Genomic DNA, 15671 nt, shown 5'->3' with positions numbered 1-15671 from the left:
CCAAGTAGTATTTAGTTGCTTTCCCAGCAGTGGCAACAAGCGTGGAGCAACCTCACTCTGTGTGTGGATGAAGGTTTTTATTTGAAAGCATTTGCTGTTAACACTTGCATATATAGTAAACGGCACATCAAGATGTAAATTAGTATTATCTTTATGGTTTTTTCCAACAGTCACTACCTCAAATTTAGTTCGGATTCATTAGTCTTTGCTAATGCTGGCGTCTTATACAGGGTCCAAAAAACAGCGCGAACAAACGGGGACGAAAGGAAGAAACCGCAGAAAGTTTTTGGAGAATGTATCACCAACTCGCCCGCTTAACTATTCTGTTATACAGGGTGGTCCGTATTTATCTGTCCGAGTTGTGCGAAATTCTCTTGTGCAAACTGCTGGACTGTTCGGGCTCAAATGCTGACCACAAAGTAACTTGTGATAGTCTAAATTTTTTGATAATGCATTTAACGTCTGAACTTGCCTTTGCCTGCATTTTCCGCAATCAGCGAAAAACTGCCGTAGTCCGTGGCAGAACGTTTCGTCGTGGTAAACAGAACAGCCGATTCGACAGATCATGCCATCTAGCTACCTGCTAGGTAACAAATATCCTGCATAGGGCGTGGCGGGTCTCGCAGTTCGCCAGATGGCGTGACCTGTTGATTCAGTGGCCATTGAAACCACCCATGTAGCATCGCTCGAATGCCTTTGAGTCAATAGACTATCAGTTCGAGGGCTATTGAAATGCCCTTGTGACAGGGGTATTGTTCTATATCAGATTCTCTTAATTAAAATTATTTTTAGCATCAGTTTAAAAAGTAACACAATGCATCTGCTGTTTTGCATTAGAAAAGTGCCATTAAAAAATTTCTTACGCATCTGGCAGCACACTCAAAATGTTCAGCGCATTATAGTTGATTACAACTCAAGGATGCAGCAGCAAACACTCCTCAAAGGAAGCCCTCCAGCCAGTCCCGTTGATCACACTTGTAGCGGCTAATCTTATAGACAGCTCTCTGTGTGGCTCAGCAGCGGAAGCTAGGCAGGAAAGGGAAGGAGGCACACCTTTGTTACCGTGCTGTGGCTTGTAGTGTTTGAAGTAGGGGTGCGGCGGGTTGAATGGGGAGTTGAATGAAATAGCCCATTCTCTATGGGACAGGGGCAAAAGCCCGTCACTTTCGCTTTCTTGCCTGGCCTTCTCAGTAGAGCCACAGATTGTTGTCCATGGGTATAGCATTCACTCTGATTTCATGCTAAAGTGTTGTTAACTGCCACGTCATGAGAACCGGTCGGCGACATTGGCTGGCGGTCCTTCTTTGAGGGGTATTTGCTGCAGCATTTTTGAGCTGCGTCCGAGTGTAATTTGTCATGATAGTGACCACCTGCTTGACAGCTGGCATGAGCGCAAGAGGATTACTGCAAAGCAGTAACCATATTACAGCCGTGTTGTAGGGAAAACAGTATGTCAAAGTGTAATCTGTCGCCATATGACTTTCGCTTTGACATATTGGTTTTAATGCGACACGGTTGCAACTCAACGAAGCCAGCCCAGCTGGCACTTAACCTACCTTTGTTGTACGATTGTGGTACTGCATAGGGATGCCAACCTAACGATCGGTTTTTTGTGGCCTTTAAGATCACCGTGACTGCTTTTGGAACATAATCAAAACCCGTTGAAAGGCCTCTGTTTCTATAATAAGGATCTTCTGAGATGCCGTGCCTTTACTGACTACGGTAAATTTCGGTAAATTGTGCTGCTCTTGCTCATGTTTCTGACAAATTGTTATGTGAAGCATTTTGATATATTGAACTTTTTTTGCGATATCTTACCTGCTTGCTATGATGAAGTTTGATTGTATGTATATGTGTGCAGGTTGGTGTTTGAGTTTCCTGCCACAGGGGGCATGATTCCATCTTGGAGTTTCCGCACAGTCAAGCTGCTGCGATATGTTTCAGTTGGTGACTACTTCATCATGGCTTGCGAGTTCTTCTTCACCCTTTTCATTCTTTACTACATTGTTGAAGAAGTGCTTGAGGTGAGTATTTTAGGAATACATCTTCAAATTAGCTTTTGAAAGCAGACTTTCTTCTTTTTGGCAAAGTTTGAATTATGCCTTAGGATCTTCTGGCATTAAGAAATCTGTTACAGAAATAATAAATGCTTTGTTTGAAAGGTGTTTTTTTTTTTTTTCAACTGCCTTCATGGCTGCTCGACCGATGAAACTATAAACACTATAAAGTTGACGGGTGTTCAACCGAACGAAACTACTAGATACAAAATGAAAAGGGGAAGGTTTCCAAATGACCTCCTTGAAGCCAGTATATGATGATCTCGGTTTTAACCAAGTGCCTGTAGCAGAAACACCAAAATTCCAAAAGATGCTTTAATGGGATTATTTGGATCTATTTTAGCTTGCCCCATTCTTCTGATCATACTCTGTGATGCTGTACGTCACTTCAGTGATGAAAGGTGGCGCACAGCATCTTGAGGCAAGTTGGAGCTAAACCTGGGTACCACACCCAGTAGCTTGTGTCAACAGAGCGTCAACATGTGACGAGGGCAGAGTATCAGTTGAGAAACAAATTTAAGGAAAAGGACAGGCTGCAAGATGAGCAAAAAGCAAACTCGTAAAAGTTATGGAGGGACCCAGCTATGAGCCTAGTGCATTTTAGCCTCATATGACTTTGCAAGAGGGCCAGTAGGACATTTGTAAAACAGTTTGTTTTTCTCAAAACTTCATTTTTCACTTCTCCTTGTTTGAGAAACTTTTATGTATAGGAAAATGTTTCAATGAAAGTTGCTATGTTTTCTCTTACACATTAAACAGGAGTGGAAGTGCTGCTCCATTTGCTCCATTCTTCTCCGAACTGCTTTTCCTGTTCCATCCTGCTCCAAAACACAATATTGCTCCAAAACTGCTCCAAACTGGCTGCCTCGATGTTTACCACCAAATTTAGCAGAACATGGGAACAATGTCACAGCACCGAGGGCAAAGATATCCGCACATCTTGCACAGGGCTTAATACAATTTAAATTTTTGTAAGGGACGGAAGCATGGAGCATAATAAATATTTGTTTGCAAGTAAGTTTAGTATGGGCCACAGACAATTATAGGGAATTAACTGTGAAAAAAAAATGCACTTGGCATGTGACATAGCACCTCCTCCCAGCCTTTTAAATAGCTGGTGGAGAGAAGTGAGAGCAGCAAGCAAAGCATATAGTGCGAACTACTGTGAGCCGTTAGCAAACTTGTCCTACTGCAGAACTGCATGAGTTATTCTAATGGTTTTGCTGTGAAAACAAGGCCGTCGAGCCTCTTTGTCAATGACAAGCTTGTCAGGCCTACGGCAGACAAAATCATACTTGAAGCGTTATGGGTTGGTACGCTAAAGGTGTCAATCGCTAGGAAGCTTCTCAAGAGTGTTGGAAAGCCATACTGGGCCTATTGCCAAGATGTTAAACATGAGCCCCAGCATTGCTCAAGCAAAGAACGAACTATTTACAGGAGGCAGTGAAGTAAAAAAGCTGAAGGATGAAAAGGATACCCTTCAGCGCCATCTATCTTTTCTGAAGGCACTACTGACCAGTGCTCAGGAATTTATTAGCGCAGACATAGGATCAAAAAGGATATGCACAAGATAGAGAGTGCAAATGTCAAGCCCATTAATCTTAATTCTAAATTAGTGGCTCTGCAAATCAAAGGGGTAGACCTCAACATTTGAATCTATCAAGTCAAAATAGGCAAACGCTTTAGATGTTCAGTTATGCAGTGCGCCAGCAAGCATTCCATTTGCTGCTAATCTGTTCCAAGTTGTTGCTAAGATCAGCCTGTGTTATATTATATACCTTTACATGCTTTGGTTGCTTGTCTTGTCAGAGATGAGTGCGAAGTTGAAAGGCATTGAGCTGGCATAAAAAGGAATCAGATTGGAGATTTTGTATTTCAGAAATAGAAAACTGCAATTATCAAAGGCGTTTCACCTTAGAAACTTCCTCCAGAACATACAGTCGAACCCGGATATATCAAACCTGGATATATCGAAATTTTGCTTATATCGAACTCACGGAATATCCCCTTGAAAATCCCATGTAAAAGTATAAAAAAGCCGCGTCATATATCGAACTCAATTTCACCGGTCGTTCGATATATCGAACTCCGCACCACGCACTGGAAAGTGTGCCTTCCCCAAAGACGATCGCATCACCCTCGGCCGTTTGCCGCGTGACGTTTTCAAGCCACGCGCGGAAGGAATGAGAGGGTACAGTTCGGCTAGGGCAGCGCCGCGCCCATTCCCCAAAGGCACGTGCATCTACGGTTATCGTTTCCCGCTCGCCAGCACGTGACGTTTGCAAGCCATGTGCGTGAATGAACCAGGGAGAACCGTTGGGAACGAGAGAGGAAAAACGCGATAGAGTGAAGCGCAAGGGTGTGCTCATTCTTTTGCCGAGCTATCCTTCGTTCGCAGTAGCACGCGCTACGCATGCGCCAAGGCCCGTTTTCAGACAGAACGTTGGACGCTTTCTCCAGCGTGTGTTGTGAACCCTGTGTGCGGGGCGGCTGACGTGGCTATGGCGCTGTGGAAGTTAAGAAGCGGCAGATCTATCTATCTTTTTTTTTTTTTTTTTTTTTTTGCGAGTCATTTGTTCTTATCGTTGTGCTGTACGCGCGGCGTAGCGTAAGACGGTAAGATATGGCGTTACGAAGCAGCTTTTTTTTTTTTTTGAGGGAGTTGTTTATCGTTGCATGTATGAATCAACGAAAGCACGTGGTCAGCTGCGATTATGACACCGGCTTTTAGCATTTTTCGCTTCAAACAGCATTTGCAGCTACTTTATCACGCTTTCCAATGATTTTAAGGCAGTAGACTACGCCCGCCCCAAGCGCGGCGTGATAAATCGAACCAGGCTTGTGCAGTCAAGCCATCACGGGCAGTCTGCCAAGTTCGCTCCCCGCCGCAGCAGGAGCTATCAAAAGATAAACACGCCGTGACGTTATCGCTGCGCAGCATCTTGGCACGCTGCCAAGAAATGAGCTGTGGATGAGACAACCGAAACAGAGTGCGACATGCAAGCGATAACGCACAGAAACCTTGTTTTGAGCTGCCACGGTGGCTGGTACCGCAGAGGGAAGCAGTTCCAACAAGTTGGAAATTTCTTGCTCTGTCGCTGCCGCTCGTCGCTGAGATCGCTTAATCGCTTGCATGTGAGCGAGCTGGCCTTAACGCTTTTTTTTTTTTTCCGAATTCTCGAGTGCAAAAGTGGAGGGTGGGTTCATTATGCGAGTGAGTTGATTACGCGATAAATACTGTATCGTTGTTTCGCATCGTAAGCGCCGTCCCAAGCCGATTTCTGTATATCGAATTATCGATATATCGAACTATTTCGTGATCCCCTTCGAGTTCGATATATCCGGGTTCGACTGTAATTCAAATGCTCCAAAATTCTCGTTTCATTGCTCCAAAGCTGCTCCAAAATGACTTTATTACTACTCCCAAAGCTGCTCCAAAATGCTTGAGCCTGCTTCCGCCCCTGATTAGAGCATGCAATGAATTTGGTAATTTTTAAACCATGGATAAGTTTTGACATTATGATGGTTGTACTGAAATGCGTCCACCCTAAATTGACACAATTTTTGGTTTCTTCACTGTAGCTCTCTTTAAGCTCACATTAATGTGAAGGTCCCAGTTCATTGCACAGGCTGTTCATGCACCTATATTCCTATCAGGTCATTTTCAGTTTGCATGCTACAGGTTAGAGTTATGACTTTTGTCTTTACACACATTTTTGGGGTTATTTCATTGCTTAGCAGAACTTCTAAAATTATTTTTTCGAACAATATTTTATACGGTCCTCGAAAAGTATGAAAAAAAAGCTTGAAGCTCAAAATAATTTTTTAAAAATCTGAAAGGTGCCCACAACATACCTTAAGGGAATATTTACGAGAGTTCAATTATCTTTGTGCACTTACTTTGAAAGTTGTCTCTATACAAAGTAGTCTCAATGACAAAGTCACAAGAGAGGCCAACATGAGAAGTGAAAAGAAGGAAGGAAAACACTTAAGTGAATATATCTGACTACTGCATACATGTTGTGTCGGACGTTCTCTGTCCTAACTGTGACCTTGTAGTACTTGGCATCAGCTTGCCACTTGCGCCCTGGGGCTTGAAAAAGGTGACAACATGTAAGAACTCGTGCTGTTGTTGAGAGTAAAAGGCACATTTTGTTGAATGCAGTTAGGGCTTGTTAACAGAGCAATTCCATGTTTCTTTGTCTGCAGACAAAGCATAGTCAGAAATGAACCTTTTTGTTATGCACTGATAAGTTTTTATTGTAAGCGTCATTCAATACTTTTCTTTCTCTTTATGATTGCATTTTGCATTCTTTTTTTCATGTCCTCAGATCAAGAGCAACAGGACTAGCTACTTCAAGTCTGTGTGGAACATCCTTGACATTCTTGTCATTTTGGTGAGCATTAGCTGGATGCTTTATTTTTCCAACAGTGTTGTGTAATTTAAAGCTTGCATGTTCATTCACTAAAAGTACTTTAAGACAAAAAGGAGAATTTGTTAAAAGAATGTAATTATGCATGTCAATTGCATTGTTTTGCCATATTTTTTTTTTACTTGCCTCTCACAGTAGCCTGCATTGTGAAGCGTATATATGTATTTTGCAAAAGGTTAAGCACTTACATTTTCCTACCTCGTGTATTGTTGCCTAGAGCAAACATTGAGTGCATCACATTGAAATGAGCTTACATTGCATCATTTGCCTTGTGCACTGTCAGCAGGGGTGTAACTATGTTGTTATGTTGATTAACTATTGTGCGGTAGATTCTTTTCAGTCAGATCATGTGATTTTATTCTATTACAAACGCATTTGCTTGGTGTCATGCCAGTATGAAGAGCCTGTAAAACCCTTGTGGTATTGTTAATATTTATTGTCACAAATTGGAATGCAAGTGACTCATTTGGCACATTTATTTACGTGTCCTTTTTAGATCTCTCTAGTGTGCATTGGATTCAGCATATATCGCACCGTTATGGTAAACAAACTCTTGGCGGGCCTGCTGGACAAGCCGGATGAGTTTGCTGACTTTGGTCGCCTGGGCTTCTACCAGACACAATTCAACAATGCCGTAGCATTGGCAGTTTTCTTCGCTTGGATTAAGGTCTTCAAGTACATCAGCTTTAACAAGACCATGACGCAGCTGTCCTCCACACTCTCTAGGGTAGGTGCTTTTTCCCCTTAAGTTTCTTTTAGCAGGTATACTTCAACTTGAAGCATGCTGTGTACTGAACTGAAACTCTTGTTTCTCATCTGCTGATCATATTAAATACCTGAACTTCAACTTTCGCTTCGTAACACTGAATGCTCTTGCTAAAATACCTGTTTTCTCTGAGAAAAAAAAAATATCAGAAAAATTTAGACAAATTTAGCCAAAATAAACAAAACCTAGACTAACTTGCCAAACACGCAAAAAGTGCATGACTTGCACAGAAATGTATAAAAGGGGAAGGGGTGCGGGTAGTGGAGGGCTAGGAAGTAATTTCGACCACCTAGGGATCTTTAACACACACTGACATTGCACAGCACACGGACACCACTTCGTTTCGCTTCCACTGAAACGCACAGCACACGGATGCCACTTCGCTTCGCCTCCATTGTGTTTCGTTGGAGGCGAAACGAAGTGGCGTCCGTGGGCTGTGCGATGTCAGTGCACACTAAAGATCCCCAGGTAATCGAAATTACTCTGTAGCCCTCCACTGCGGCTCCTCTTTCTCTCTTTCCGCTTTCACTCCCACGTTCCTCCCTTCCCTTATGGCGCGGTTCAGGTGTCCACAGAAACAAGTGTGACAATACTGGGCCTTTCCTTTCCTGTGAATCAATTATTATTATTATTTAGAGAAAGTAACCGCATGCAAGCTGTAATGTGATGGCATAGAATTACCTACAAAGTGAAATCCACGCATGGCGCTTGACCGGTGACCAAAAACAAATTCACAGGGATGCCTAATTATATTGTTTTAGCAAGTGCGATGGCAGTAGAGGCTGTTGATCCCATTACATTGAGTTTTGCATTATTCTTTCGTGGTTGTGCTTGCAGACCCCCTACGTGTTTGTTCGTACACAACTAAACTTTCAGGTTATCTACCTACTGATCATATTTTTCCCAAATGTGTATAGCCAGAGAGGCCAGCACAGACACAATGAAGATACAGTGAAACTTCATTGATACGTTTTAAAGGAAAAATGGGAGAAAAAAACATATTATTCGGGAAAATGTATAATCCAAAGTGTGTTATTTTGAAAATTCTAACTGTTGACTGAGTTACGAAGGCGATTAGAATTGAGACTTTCACTGCTAAATGTGTTGATTAGCATTTATAGACATCAAGTATGAATGGCTGTTTTCTTTAGCTCTCGCAGAATTCAGTCCTTATTTGCATTGTGCTAAGCGTGTCAGAAATTTAGTAAAAAATCTGGTTCATAGAAGGCAATAATGAGCCAGGATCGCATCCTTGGGTGCTTTGCCCCCTTACACCATTGGCTTGTGGAGAAGCCATCACGATGGCTTACAGCAACCGCATTTTTGCTCATGCTGCGTCCCCTACACCCGGCCTGCTCTTAAGATAGTTTTAGCTATCACATGGCTCACCCCTATGCCCCTAAGGCACTGCAAAGAAGCCACCGCATTTCTCCTCATGAAGTCGCATTTCCACGGGAACGGGCGTCTTTTATGTTGGCTAGTTCACTTTCTTTGAACTTCGCCCCTTTGCACTTAGTACTTCAGGAAAGCTACTGTGGCGGGCGAGCACCAATTTGTTTTTCATGTTGTGAGCACTTGTTAGCACATGTCCAGTTGACCATAATTTGTCAAAATTTCGAATACAGTAACTGGGAAATTGTGCTATCCAAGGGCACATTAACTGGGAGAAAAATAGTGTAACTTGATGGGAGATTTTTTACTGCCCGTGATTTTGAGCGTATTAAACGGGAAGTCAAATAAACCGGGAACGTTTCAACGAGGTTCTACTGTATATCAAAACGTGTAGTAGTTGTCACTTCAGGTTTGCTAACCTCACTTCACTCCAGCCAATGGCAGAATTTTATCACCAACGCTACATTTTTTCCTCATGAGGCATCTAATGGTGTCACTTTAATATAACATAATGAGCAGGGAAACCTTATTAAGCTTGATTTTTGAGGGACCAGAAAAAGCATCCAGTTATCTGAAGGTTGAGTTATTACAGTGGTATGACATTTGTAGGGTTAATAGATATTGTTAGTTCAAGCCCTATTTATGGCTTGAAAACTACTGCATATTTCAGTTTGAATTTTCTGTTTTGTTTTTTAGTTTTGCTTGTGGCCTTGAAGTGATGCAATTTGTTTATTCCTGAATTATTTTCTCTTTTGGTGTTCAAGTGCCAAAAATGATGCTAAATTATGCAATTAAGTGTACCTTTCCTCAGTTATAGAAAACAGTATGCCCATTAAACTTTGCAAGCGAATTTCACATGTCAGCAGCCTTAAATGGACTTTTAAAAAAATTGGTCTTTACTGATATCATGTAGGCAAAAAATACTTGTCATCACTGTAAATGAGAACTTGAAGCCTATTAATTTTTGTAGCACCTACAACACAGTTGTTTTGCTGAAGTGTTGAGTTCAGACTATTGACAACAAACAGGAATATGATCTGGGAAAATTTCAGCATCATCAGATGAGAAGCTTCTAATGAAAGACATATTAAAAGATAAAATTTCAAAATTGTCATATTTGAGGAAATTGCAGTTTTATGTTTTCACAATTCTGCAAGGGTTCAGTGGGCGTGAAGAGTACAAAAACTTTTTCTTGCTTTCTTAGCATCTTTCCCAAACATTTCTTAAGGTTTCTCTTCTTTCTTCATTGTTATTATGTTGCCTGAGGAACTGCAGAGCTGTGCCTTCTGTGTAGGCACCCCCTAAATGTCTCAAAAAAAAAAAAAGTGCCAAAAATTTGAAAATGCAGTCGAGCCTTGTGAGGAGGCTTCATTGCATAAACATAGAGAAACTCGTGATGGGTGTGCAGTGTCGGCATGCTGGAAGAACAATGCAGACATTAAAGATATAAACACCAGTGGCGTGCCAGTCAGTGTTCAAGAGTGGGGCACAGCTAGTTGAAATGAATGCGCTGCCGATAGGCACCGTCAATCCAGGCTGGCAATGAAACTCAAAAGCCAAAACTATACAGTAAGACTATCTTTTGACCTAGCGACAGTTACCTTCCTGTCGCCATCACGCCGGCCATTAACGTCATCTCGTAGGTGCTCATGTTGCAATGCATTATGTAATAGGCGGGAGTTTTGCATTGCCAGTGATCATAGGCTTGGCCCTCTTTTGGGAGCTTTGCAAAACTCAAGTGGCCTTTCCATAATCATAGTGAACCAAAACAATATGGTGGAGCTCGCGCTGGAAGTGGCGTGAAGGTGATAGGATGAGTGCTATATGGTGTGGCCTTTAGGCGTGTAACATTTTATGGAAAGTCTTGGTCGTGGCGACCACTTTTCGATGGAGGCGAAAAGCAACGTGCCTGTGTGCTGTGCGATGTCAGTGCACATTACAGAACTCCAAGTGGTTGAAATTTTCGGAGCCCTCCTCTACGATTTCTCTCATAGCCCAAGTTGCTTTGGGACGTTGAACTCTACAAACCAAACCAAACATTATGAAAGGCATGAACGAATGAGCATAAAAAAAAACACTCACATGTTATCAATGCATGAAGGGGAGTGCATTATCTTGCAGGTTTCGATTTGGTTACCAGTGAACTAAATTCATTCATTAACATCAAGAATTGGGCTACTAGTTGGTAGCAATTTAGTAATGACAGGGACAGTTTTATTACCTTTAACATTATAAGTTTGACTATAGGAGAAGCAGCTACGAGGATGGTAGCATTCCATGCTTTGCTGCTCATTTGTGAGTCACGTATCACTGTTTGGCCAAAGATTTCAGACAATATCTGCCTGCATTGTTTAGACCCTGTGTGACAGCTAGGCTGTTTTTAACTTTGTTGACCTTGTTCAACTCACGATTTTGTAATTTATAATGTTTTTTTCTCGCTGTCACATTTTGACCAATGCAACTTTTCTTTACCATTTTCTGCTTTACAGTGTTCAAAGGATGTAGCTGGCTTCAGCATCATGTTCTTCATTGTGTTTTTTGCCTTTGCCCAATTGGGGTACCTTCTTTTTGGCACCCAAATCCAAGGCTTCAGCTCTTTCGTGAACGCTGTGTGAGTAGTTTTGCCTCTGTTTGCATTGCTTAAGTTAGTCTGCCTGGCTCTCACAATTAATTCCTTGTATTTTGCTTAGCAAGCCAGCAGAATTGTTCTGAAGAGCTGGAAACAAATTTATTTTTATGCTAATGTATGATTATATCATTTTGGAAGACAAGAACACAGTGTTTTGTGCTCAACATTGTGCTCTGCACTAAGTGTAATATTGTTCCCATTTCAGAAACAGATTTTTGAAATTTGCGTTGTAGCAAAGTTTGCCAAGGTTTCCTAATATTCCCTAATAACTTGCACGCATACTTTGTTGTTGCAGTGCACAGCCTTAATCCATAGTTCTCATGCTGCAGTGTTTATTGATACATGTAATAATGAACATAAAGTACATCTAAAGCTCAATACTTCTGGAAAACAAGACCTTTCTCCCATGTTCTTCTTAGATTTTGAAGTTTCAATCATAAAATTAAGCCCTGTGGCTTAAAGTCTTTGGAGCGACACTGTGCATACTGGGTGGAATTATTAGTTTTTAAGTTATGCAGTTGCTTTGTCACTACTATATAAAACCACACTTTGAGTTGAAGTAGCATCAGTCAGTGTAAGTTAGCCTTAGTTGTAAATTTAACAGGTTCTCACCAAGCATTTCTCTGCTTAAATGTGACACTGAATGAGGCAACATGATGATGTCTGTCACACTTTAGTGGTGTTTGCATTTAATGTTGTATTATCTCACCCCATCATTTTGTGTTATTGAACCTTTACTACACTGTGGTAATAGGTAATCTAGAGAAAGAAGACAACTTTTGTAACATCTAGTAATTAGCTTGCGTGGAACTCGGGGAGTGCTTGAAAGCTGTTCATTTAGGAAAGTAGACAACACCGGGAAAGGACTTGAATTCATATTGGTTTAGGTTATGCACACTTTCATCAGCATTTCATTGATGGCAGGTTAAAAATTGCTTTTGTTATGCAATATCTTTTCATTAACTCTTTTGAAAGCCTCTATCGAACAAATATCTTGATCTGTTTGGTGCTTTAGGTTAAGTGAAGGCCATAATTTTTTTCTCAGCATAACTTTTGTATCTCATTGAGCTTATAACTTCTGGCTCTACATGGCTGAAGTATGTGTGAACTGCAGCTTAATGAACTTGGCTGAAATTTTTGTGTTTTTGAATTGGTTGGACAGATTCACGCTGCTACGTCTTATCCTGGGTGATTTTGACTTTGAAGAGATGGAAGCTGCCAACAGGGTTTTGGGTCCCATTTATTTCCTCAGCTATGTCTTCTTTGTCTTCTTCGTGCTCTTGGTACGTATCTTCTCATTTTGGAGCTTGAATTTGTCTGCTGTGACTTCCAATAAGAGCTGCTAAGTTTTCATTTGCGTATGCTTTACTTAGTGAAGTTGAAACCTGGCAAAATAGTGAGTGCCTCTTAGGGTGGAGTTTCTCAAATTGTGCTCTGTGGAACTCTTGGATTCCTCAGAGTGCTTTGTGGGTTCCCTTAAACCCTAAATGCATACTTCAACTCCCCCTCCCTTCCTTTTCTTTCTTAGCCGCTTTCTTTTGCAACCGTTCATGCTGCATTCACTTATAACAGAGTCTTTCATTCTATTTGCAGTAACTAATTTTGTCCATTTTTGTGAAGGTCGTGCATCTGCATGCTTTTTTGCATGCATATTAGTCGGGAAGAAATGAAAACCAAAGCATGTTTGCTTCCTCAGCATCTTTTTAAAGCTGTTGGGATTCTCCTTGGGCGTAAAGATAGAGAACCACTCTCTTAGGGCTTTATTACCAAGGCCTGAGGTTAATCAAGATTTTAACTGTGTTAGCTACGAGAAAAGCTTGACAGATTGCAGAATGTCGCAAGAAGCTCCCTGAAGGGTATTTTTTTTTTCTTAGTGAGAGCTTTAGTTAAAGTGAAAAAAAGGCATTCATCTAATGGGGATGAAAATTAAAGCCCATGCCATGGACCACTGAATTTAAAGACTGCTTGCCTTGTGGGGCAGCCTTGAATTCCCTAACTGCATTGTTGGCATGCACACTTTGTGATGTACTCATGGGGAGTGGCTCTTGTGGCTCTACAGCAGAGGCTAGAACAGGACGGGGAAGGAGAAAGGCCTTTGCCTGTGGGGTTAGCACCTGCCTCTGCACTGGTGACTACACACCATTATTCCCTTCACACACTCATTACAAACAACTTACTCTCCACAGCTTGAGTATAGAGGCTCATGTCTTTCTCTTTCCTGTCTAACATTTGCTGCTGTGCCACAGATAGTTGTCCACAGGTATAGAGTGTGTATTTTTATTAGTGGTTGAAAAATCATTGTTTTAATACGGGCTGCTACAGGAAACAAAGTGATGATGTCAGCATAGAATACAGAGTCTATATGAGCATCGTTTCTTGCAGTTTCTGTGCTTGGACCAGATATTTGGATTACTTTGTTTAGTGCATTCATAATAGCCTTGTTTCTTTCTCAGTTCATAAGGCATAGTTATGCTGTTTATCTTAATTGGAGCCGGTGCATAGTAGTTGTGATTTTGTGTAAGGTTAAGTTTGTTTGCTACACACTTAGTTGTAACCTGGGTTTCTCACTGGATGCAGGATATAGATTTCTTCATTGAAAGAGCATGTCATTGCTTTAATGAGGCTAGACTATGTGTCTGTTTGTAGTGTTCAGCTTTGCTTCATTGTTTCATTGCTGCATATCTTTTTGCGTACAGAATATGTTCTTGGCCATCATTAACGACACCTATGCAGAAGTGAAATCGGAGATTTCCCAACAGAAGAATGAGTTTGAGCTTGTGGACTACTTCAAAAAGGTAAGTGCCCTAGGCTTTTTTGTTCTCTCTTTTCTTTCTTGTCGGCCATTTTAGCCTGAATCCTCTTATCCAGCCATAGTTCCTTTGTTGCCATATCTTTCTGCCACAACTGAATTGGAGTAGGCTACACGTTCAGGTTTTTGAAGATTGAGGACATATGGGCTGTTTGGCAGTTCTGAGCAAGCCATTTTCCAAGACTAAGAGCTGAAGCTTTTTCCAGTTGCTAAATGCGTTACTCGTTAACACTTTTGCCACGACTGCTTGTGAAAGCTTGTTGACAATTATGAGTCTACTCTCTGCTGCGACGGCTCAGGAGTTAGGTCGTTCAACTGCTAAACCTAAGGATGTGGGTTCTTTGCAGGCCATGACAGCTGCTTTTTTATGGAGGCGAAAACCAAGGCACCTGTGTACTGTGTGATGTTGGCGCACAGATTGCGGGGTAGTCAAAACTTTCGGAGCCCTCCACTATGGCATCACTCATAGCCAGTTCCTTTGGGATGATAAGCACGTAAACCAAACCAAACCAGTTATGAGCAAACTTTTTCTAAGTCTAAGAGCTGAAGCTTTTTCTCATTTCTATATGTGGCACTCGCTAACACTGTTACAGGTGCATGTGACTTATGCTGTTGCGTTGTATTCCGATTTCATACTTGTGTTTGTCAATGGTACCTTATACAAGGGAACCTCATAAATTTGAAGCCCATCACACCACGAACCGAAAATCTAGAGTATCTGAAATTGAGCAGAATAAAAAGAGCAAGTTCGAAATGTACTGCTTGAAGCATTTCACAGTTCATTGCTATTGCACTGAACGAAGCTGTAGTCAACGTTTATTAATTCCTTCCACATACAGCGGGTGGTTGCTGCGATGCATGGTTTGGTTTCAACATACACAGACCATGCATCTCTTGATATAACTCAATTACCAGCAAAGTTTTTCATCGTTTGTCAGCGCTTTTCAACTCTGACGTTCTTGCCGTGCCAGAGGGTGGTGGCCGGGTCACTGCTGTGAGGTGTGTGCACAGAAGGGCAGCTATCAATGGAATAGTGACAATGGGTCTGTGCCCTGGTCCAGGTGGGGTGAAGTGGCATTTTGTATTGAAGAGTCTGGCATGTTGGGGGTGTGCACCAAGTTGAAACTGTGTTGTACCTGATGTGGCTACCCATCCAAATTAGCTGGTGTGAGCCCGCCCATGTCCAAGTTAACGAACGTCTAATGCCATAGAATTACATGGCTATGACGGGGACCATGCTCCTAGTTCAAATTATTTGAATTTGCAAATTATGCTCCTAGTTCAAATGATTTGAATTTGCAAATTAATTAGAGATTTTGCTGTATAATGCTTGAAGCGTTGGGGAGTTTGATTAATCATCGCACTGCTTAACAGTTTACATTGTGTTTAACATGGAGTGTCGTCTCTGCTACTGCCATAGTCGTCTCGCTCTAATGCAGGCTGTTATAAATGCACGACACGGCTGTGCCAGTTGAACCTGGTTGTTTTCTATTTGAGGTGAACTCGAAATTTCAAAGAACTGCTAATATCGTAAGACCTTATTCATTCAAATTCTCAGCCATGGTGGCCATATTTCGGTGGAGGT

At 41.6% G+C, this 15671-nt stretch overlaps 1 protein-coding gene across 1 annotated transcript in view; it reads left to right on the top strand.

Annotated features, from left to right (window-relative positions):
- LOC146201489 (polycystin-2-like) overlaps positions 1-15671 on the top strand; it is a 51419-nt gene that overhangs the window by 8096 nt on the left and 27652 nt on the right. The window contains exons 6-11 of the mRNA XM_084587611.1: positions 1862-2024; positions 6389-6454; positions 6987-7217; positions 11138-11259; positions 12440-12560; positions 13974-14072. Of these exons, the coding sequence (XP_084443737.1) occupies positions 1862-2024; positions 6389-6454; positions 6987-7217; positions 11138-11259; positions 12440-12560; positions 13974-14072 (802 nt within the window). The remainder of the gene's footprint in view (positions 1-1861; positions 2025-6388; positions 6455-6986; positions 7218-11137; positions 11260-12439; positions 12561-13973; positions 14073-15671) is intronic.

This window comes from Amblyomma maculatum, chromosome 1, assembly GCF_055883805.1.
Source record: "Amblyomma maculatum isolate TAMU_Amacu chromosome 1, ASM5588380v1, whole genome shotgun sequence".
NCBI lineage: Eukaryota > Metazoa > Arthropoda > Arachnida > Ixodida > Ixodidae > Amblyomma > Amblyomma maculatum.
Note: the sequence above shows the minus strand (reverse complement) of the source record. Positions and strands in the feature narration are given on the sequence as shown.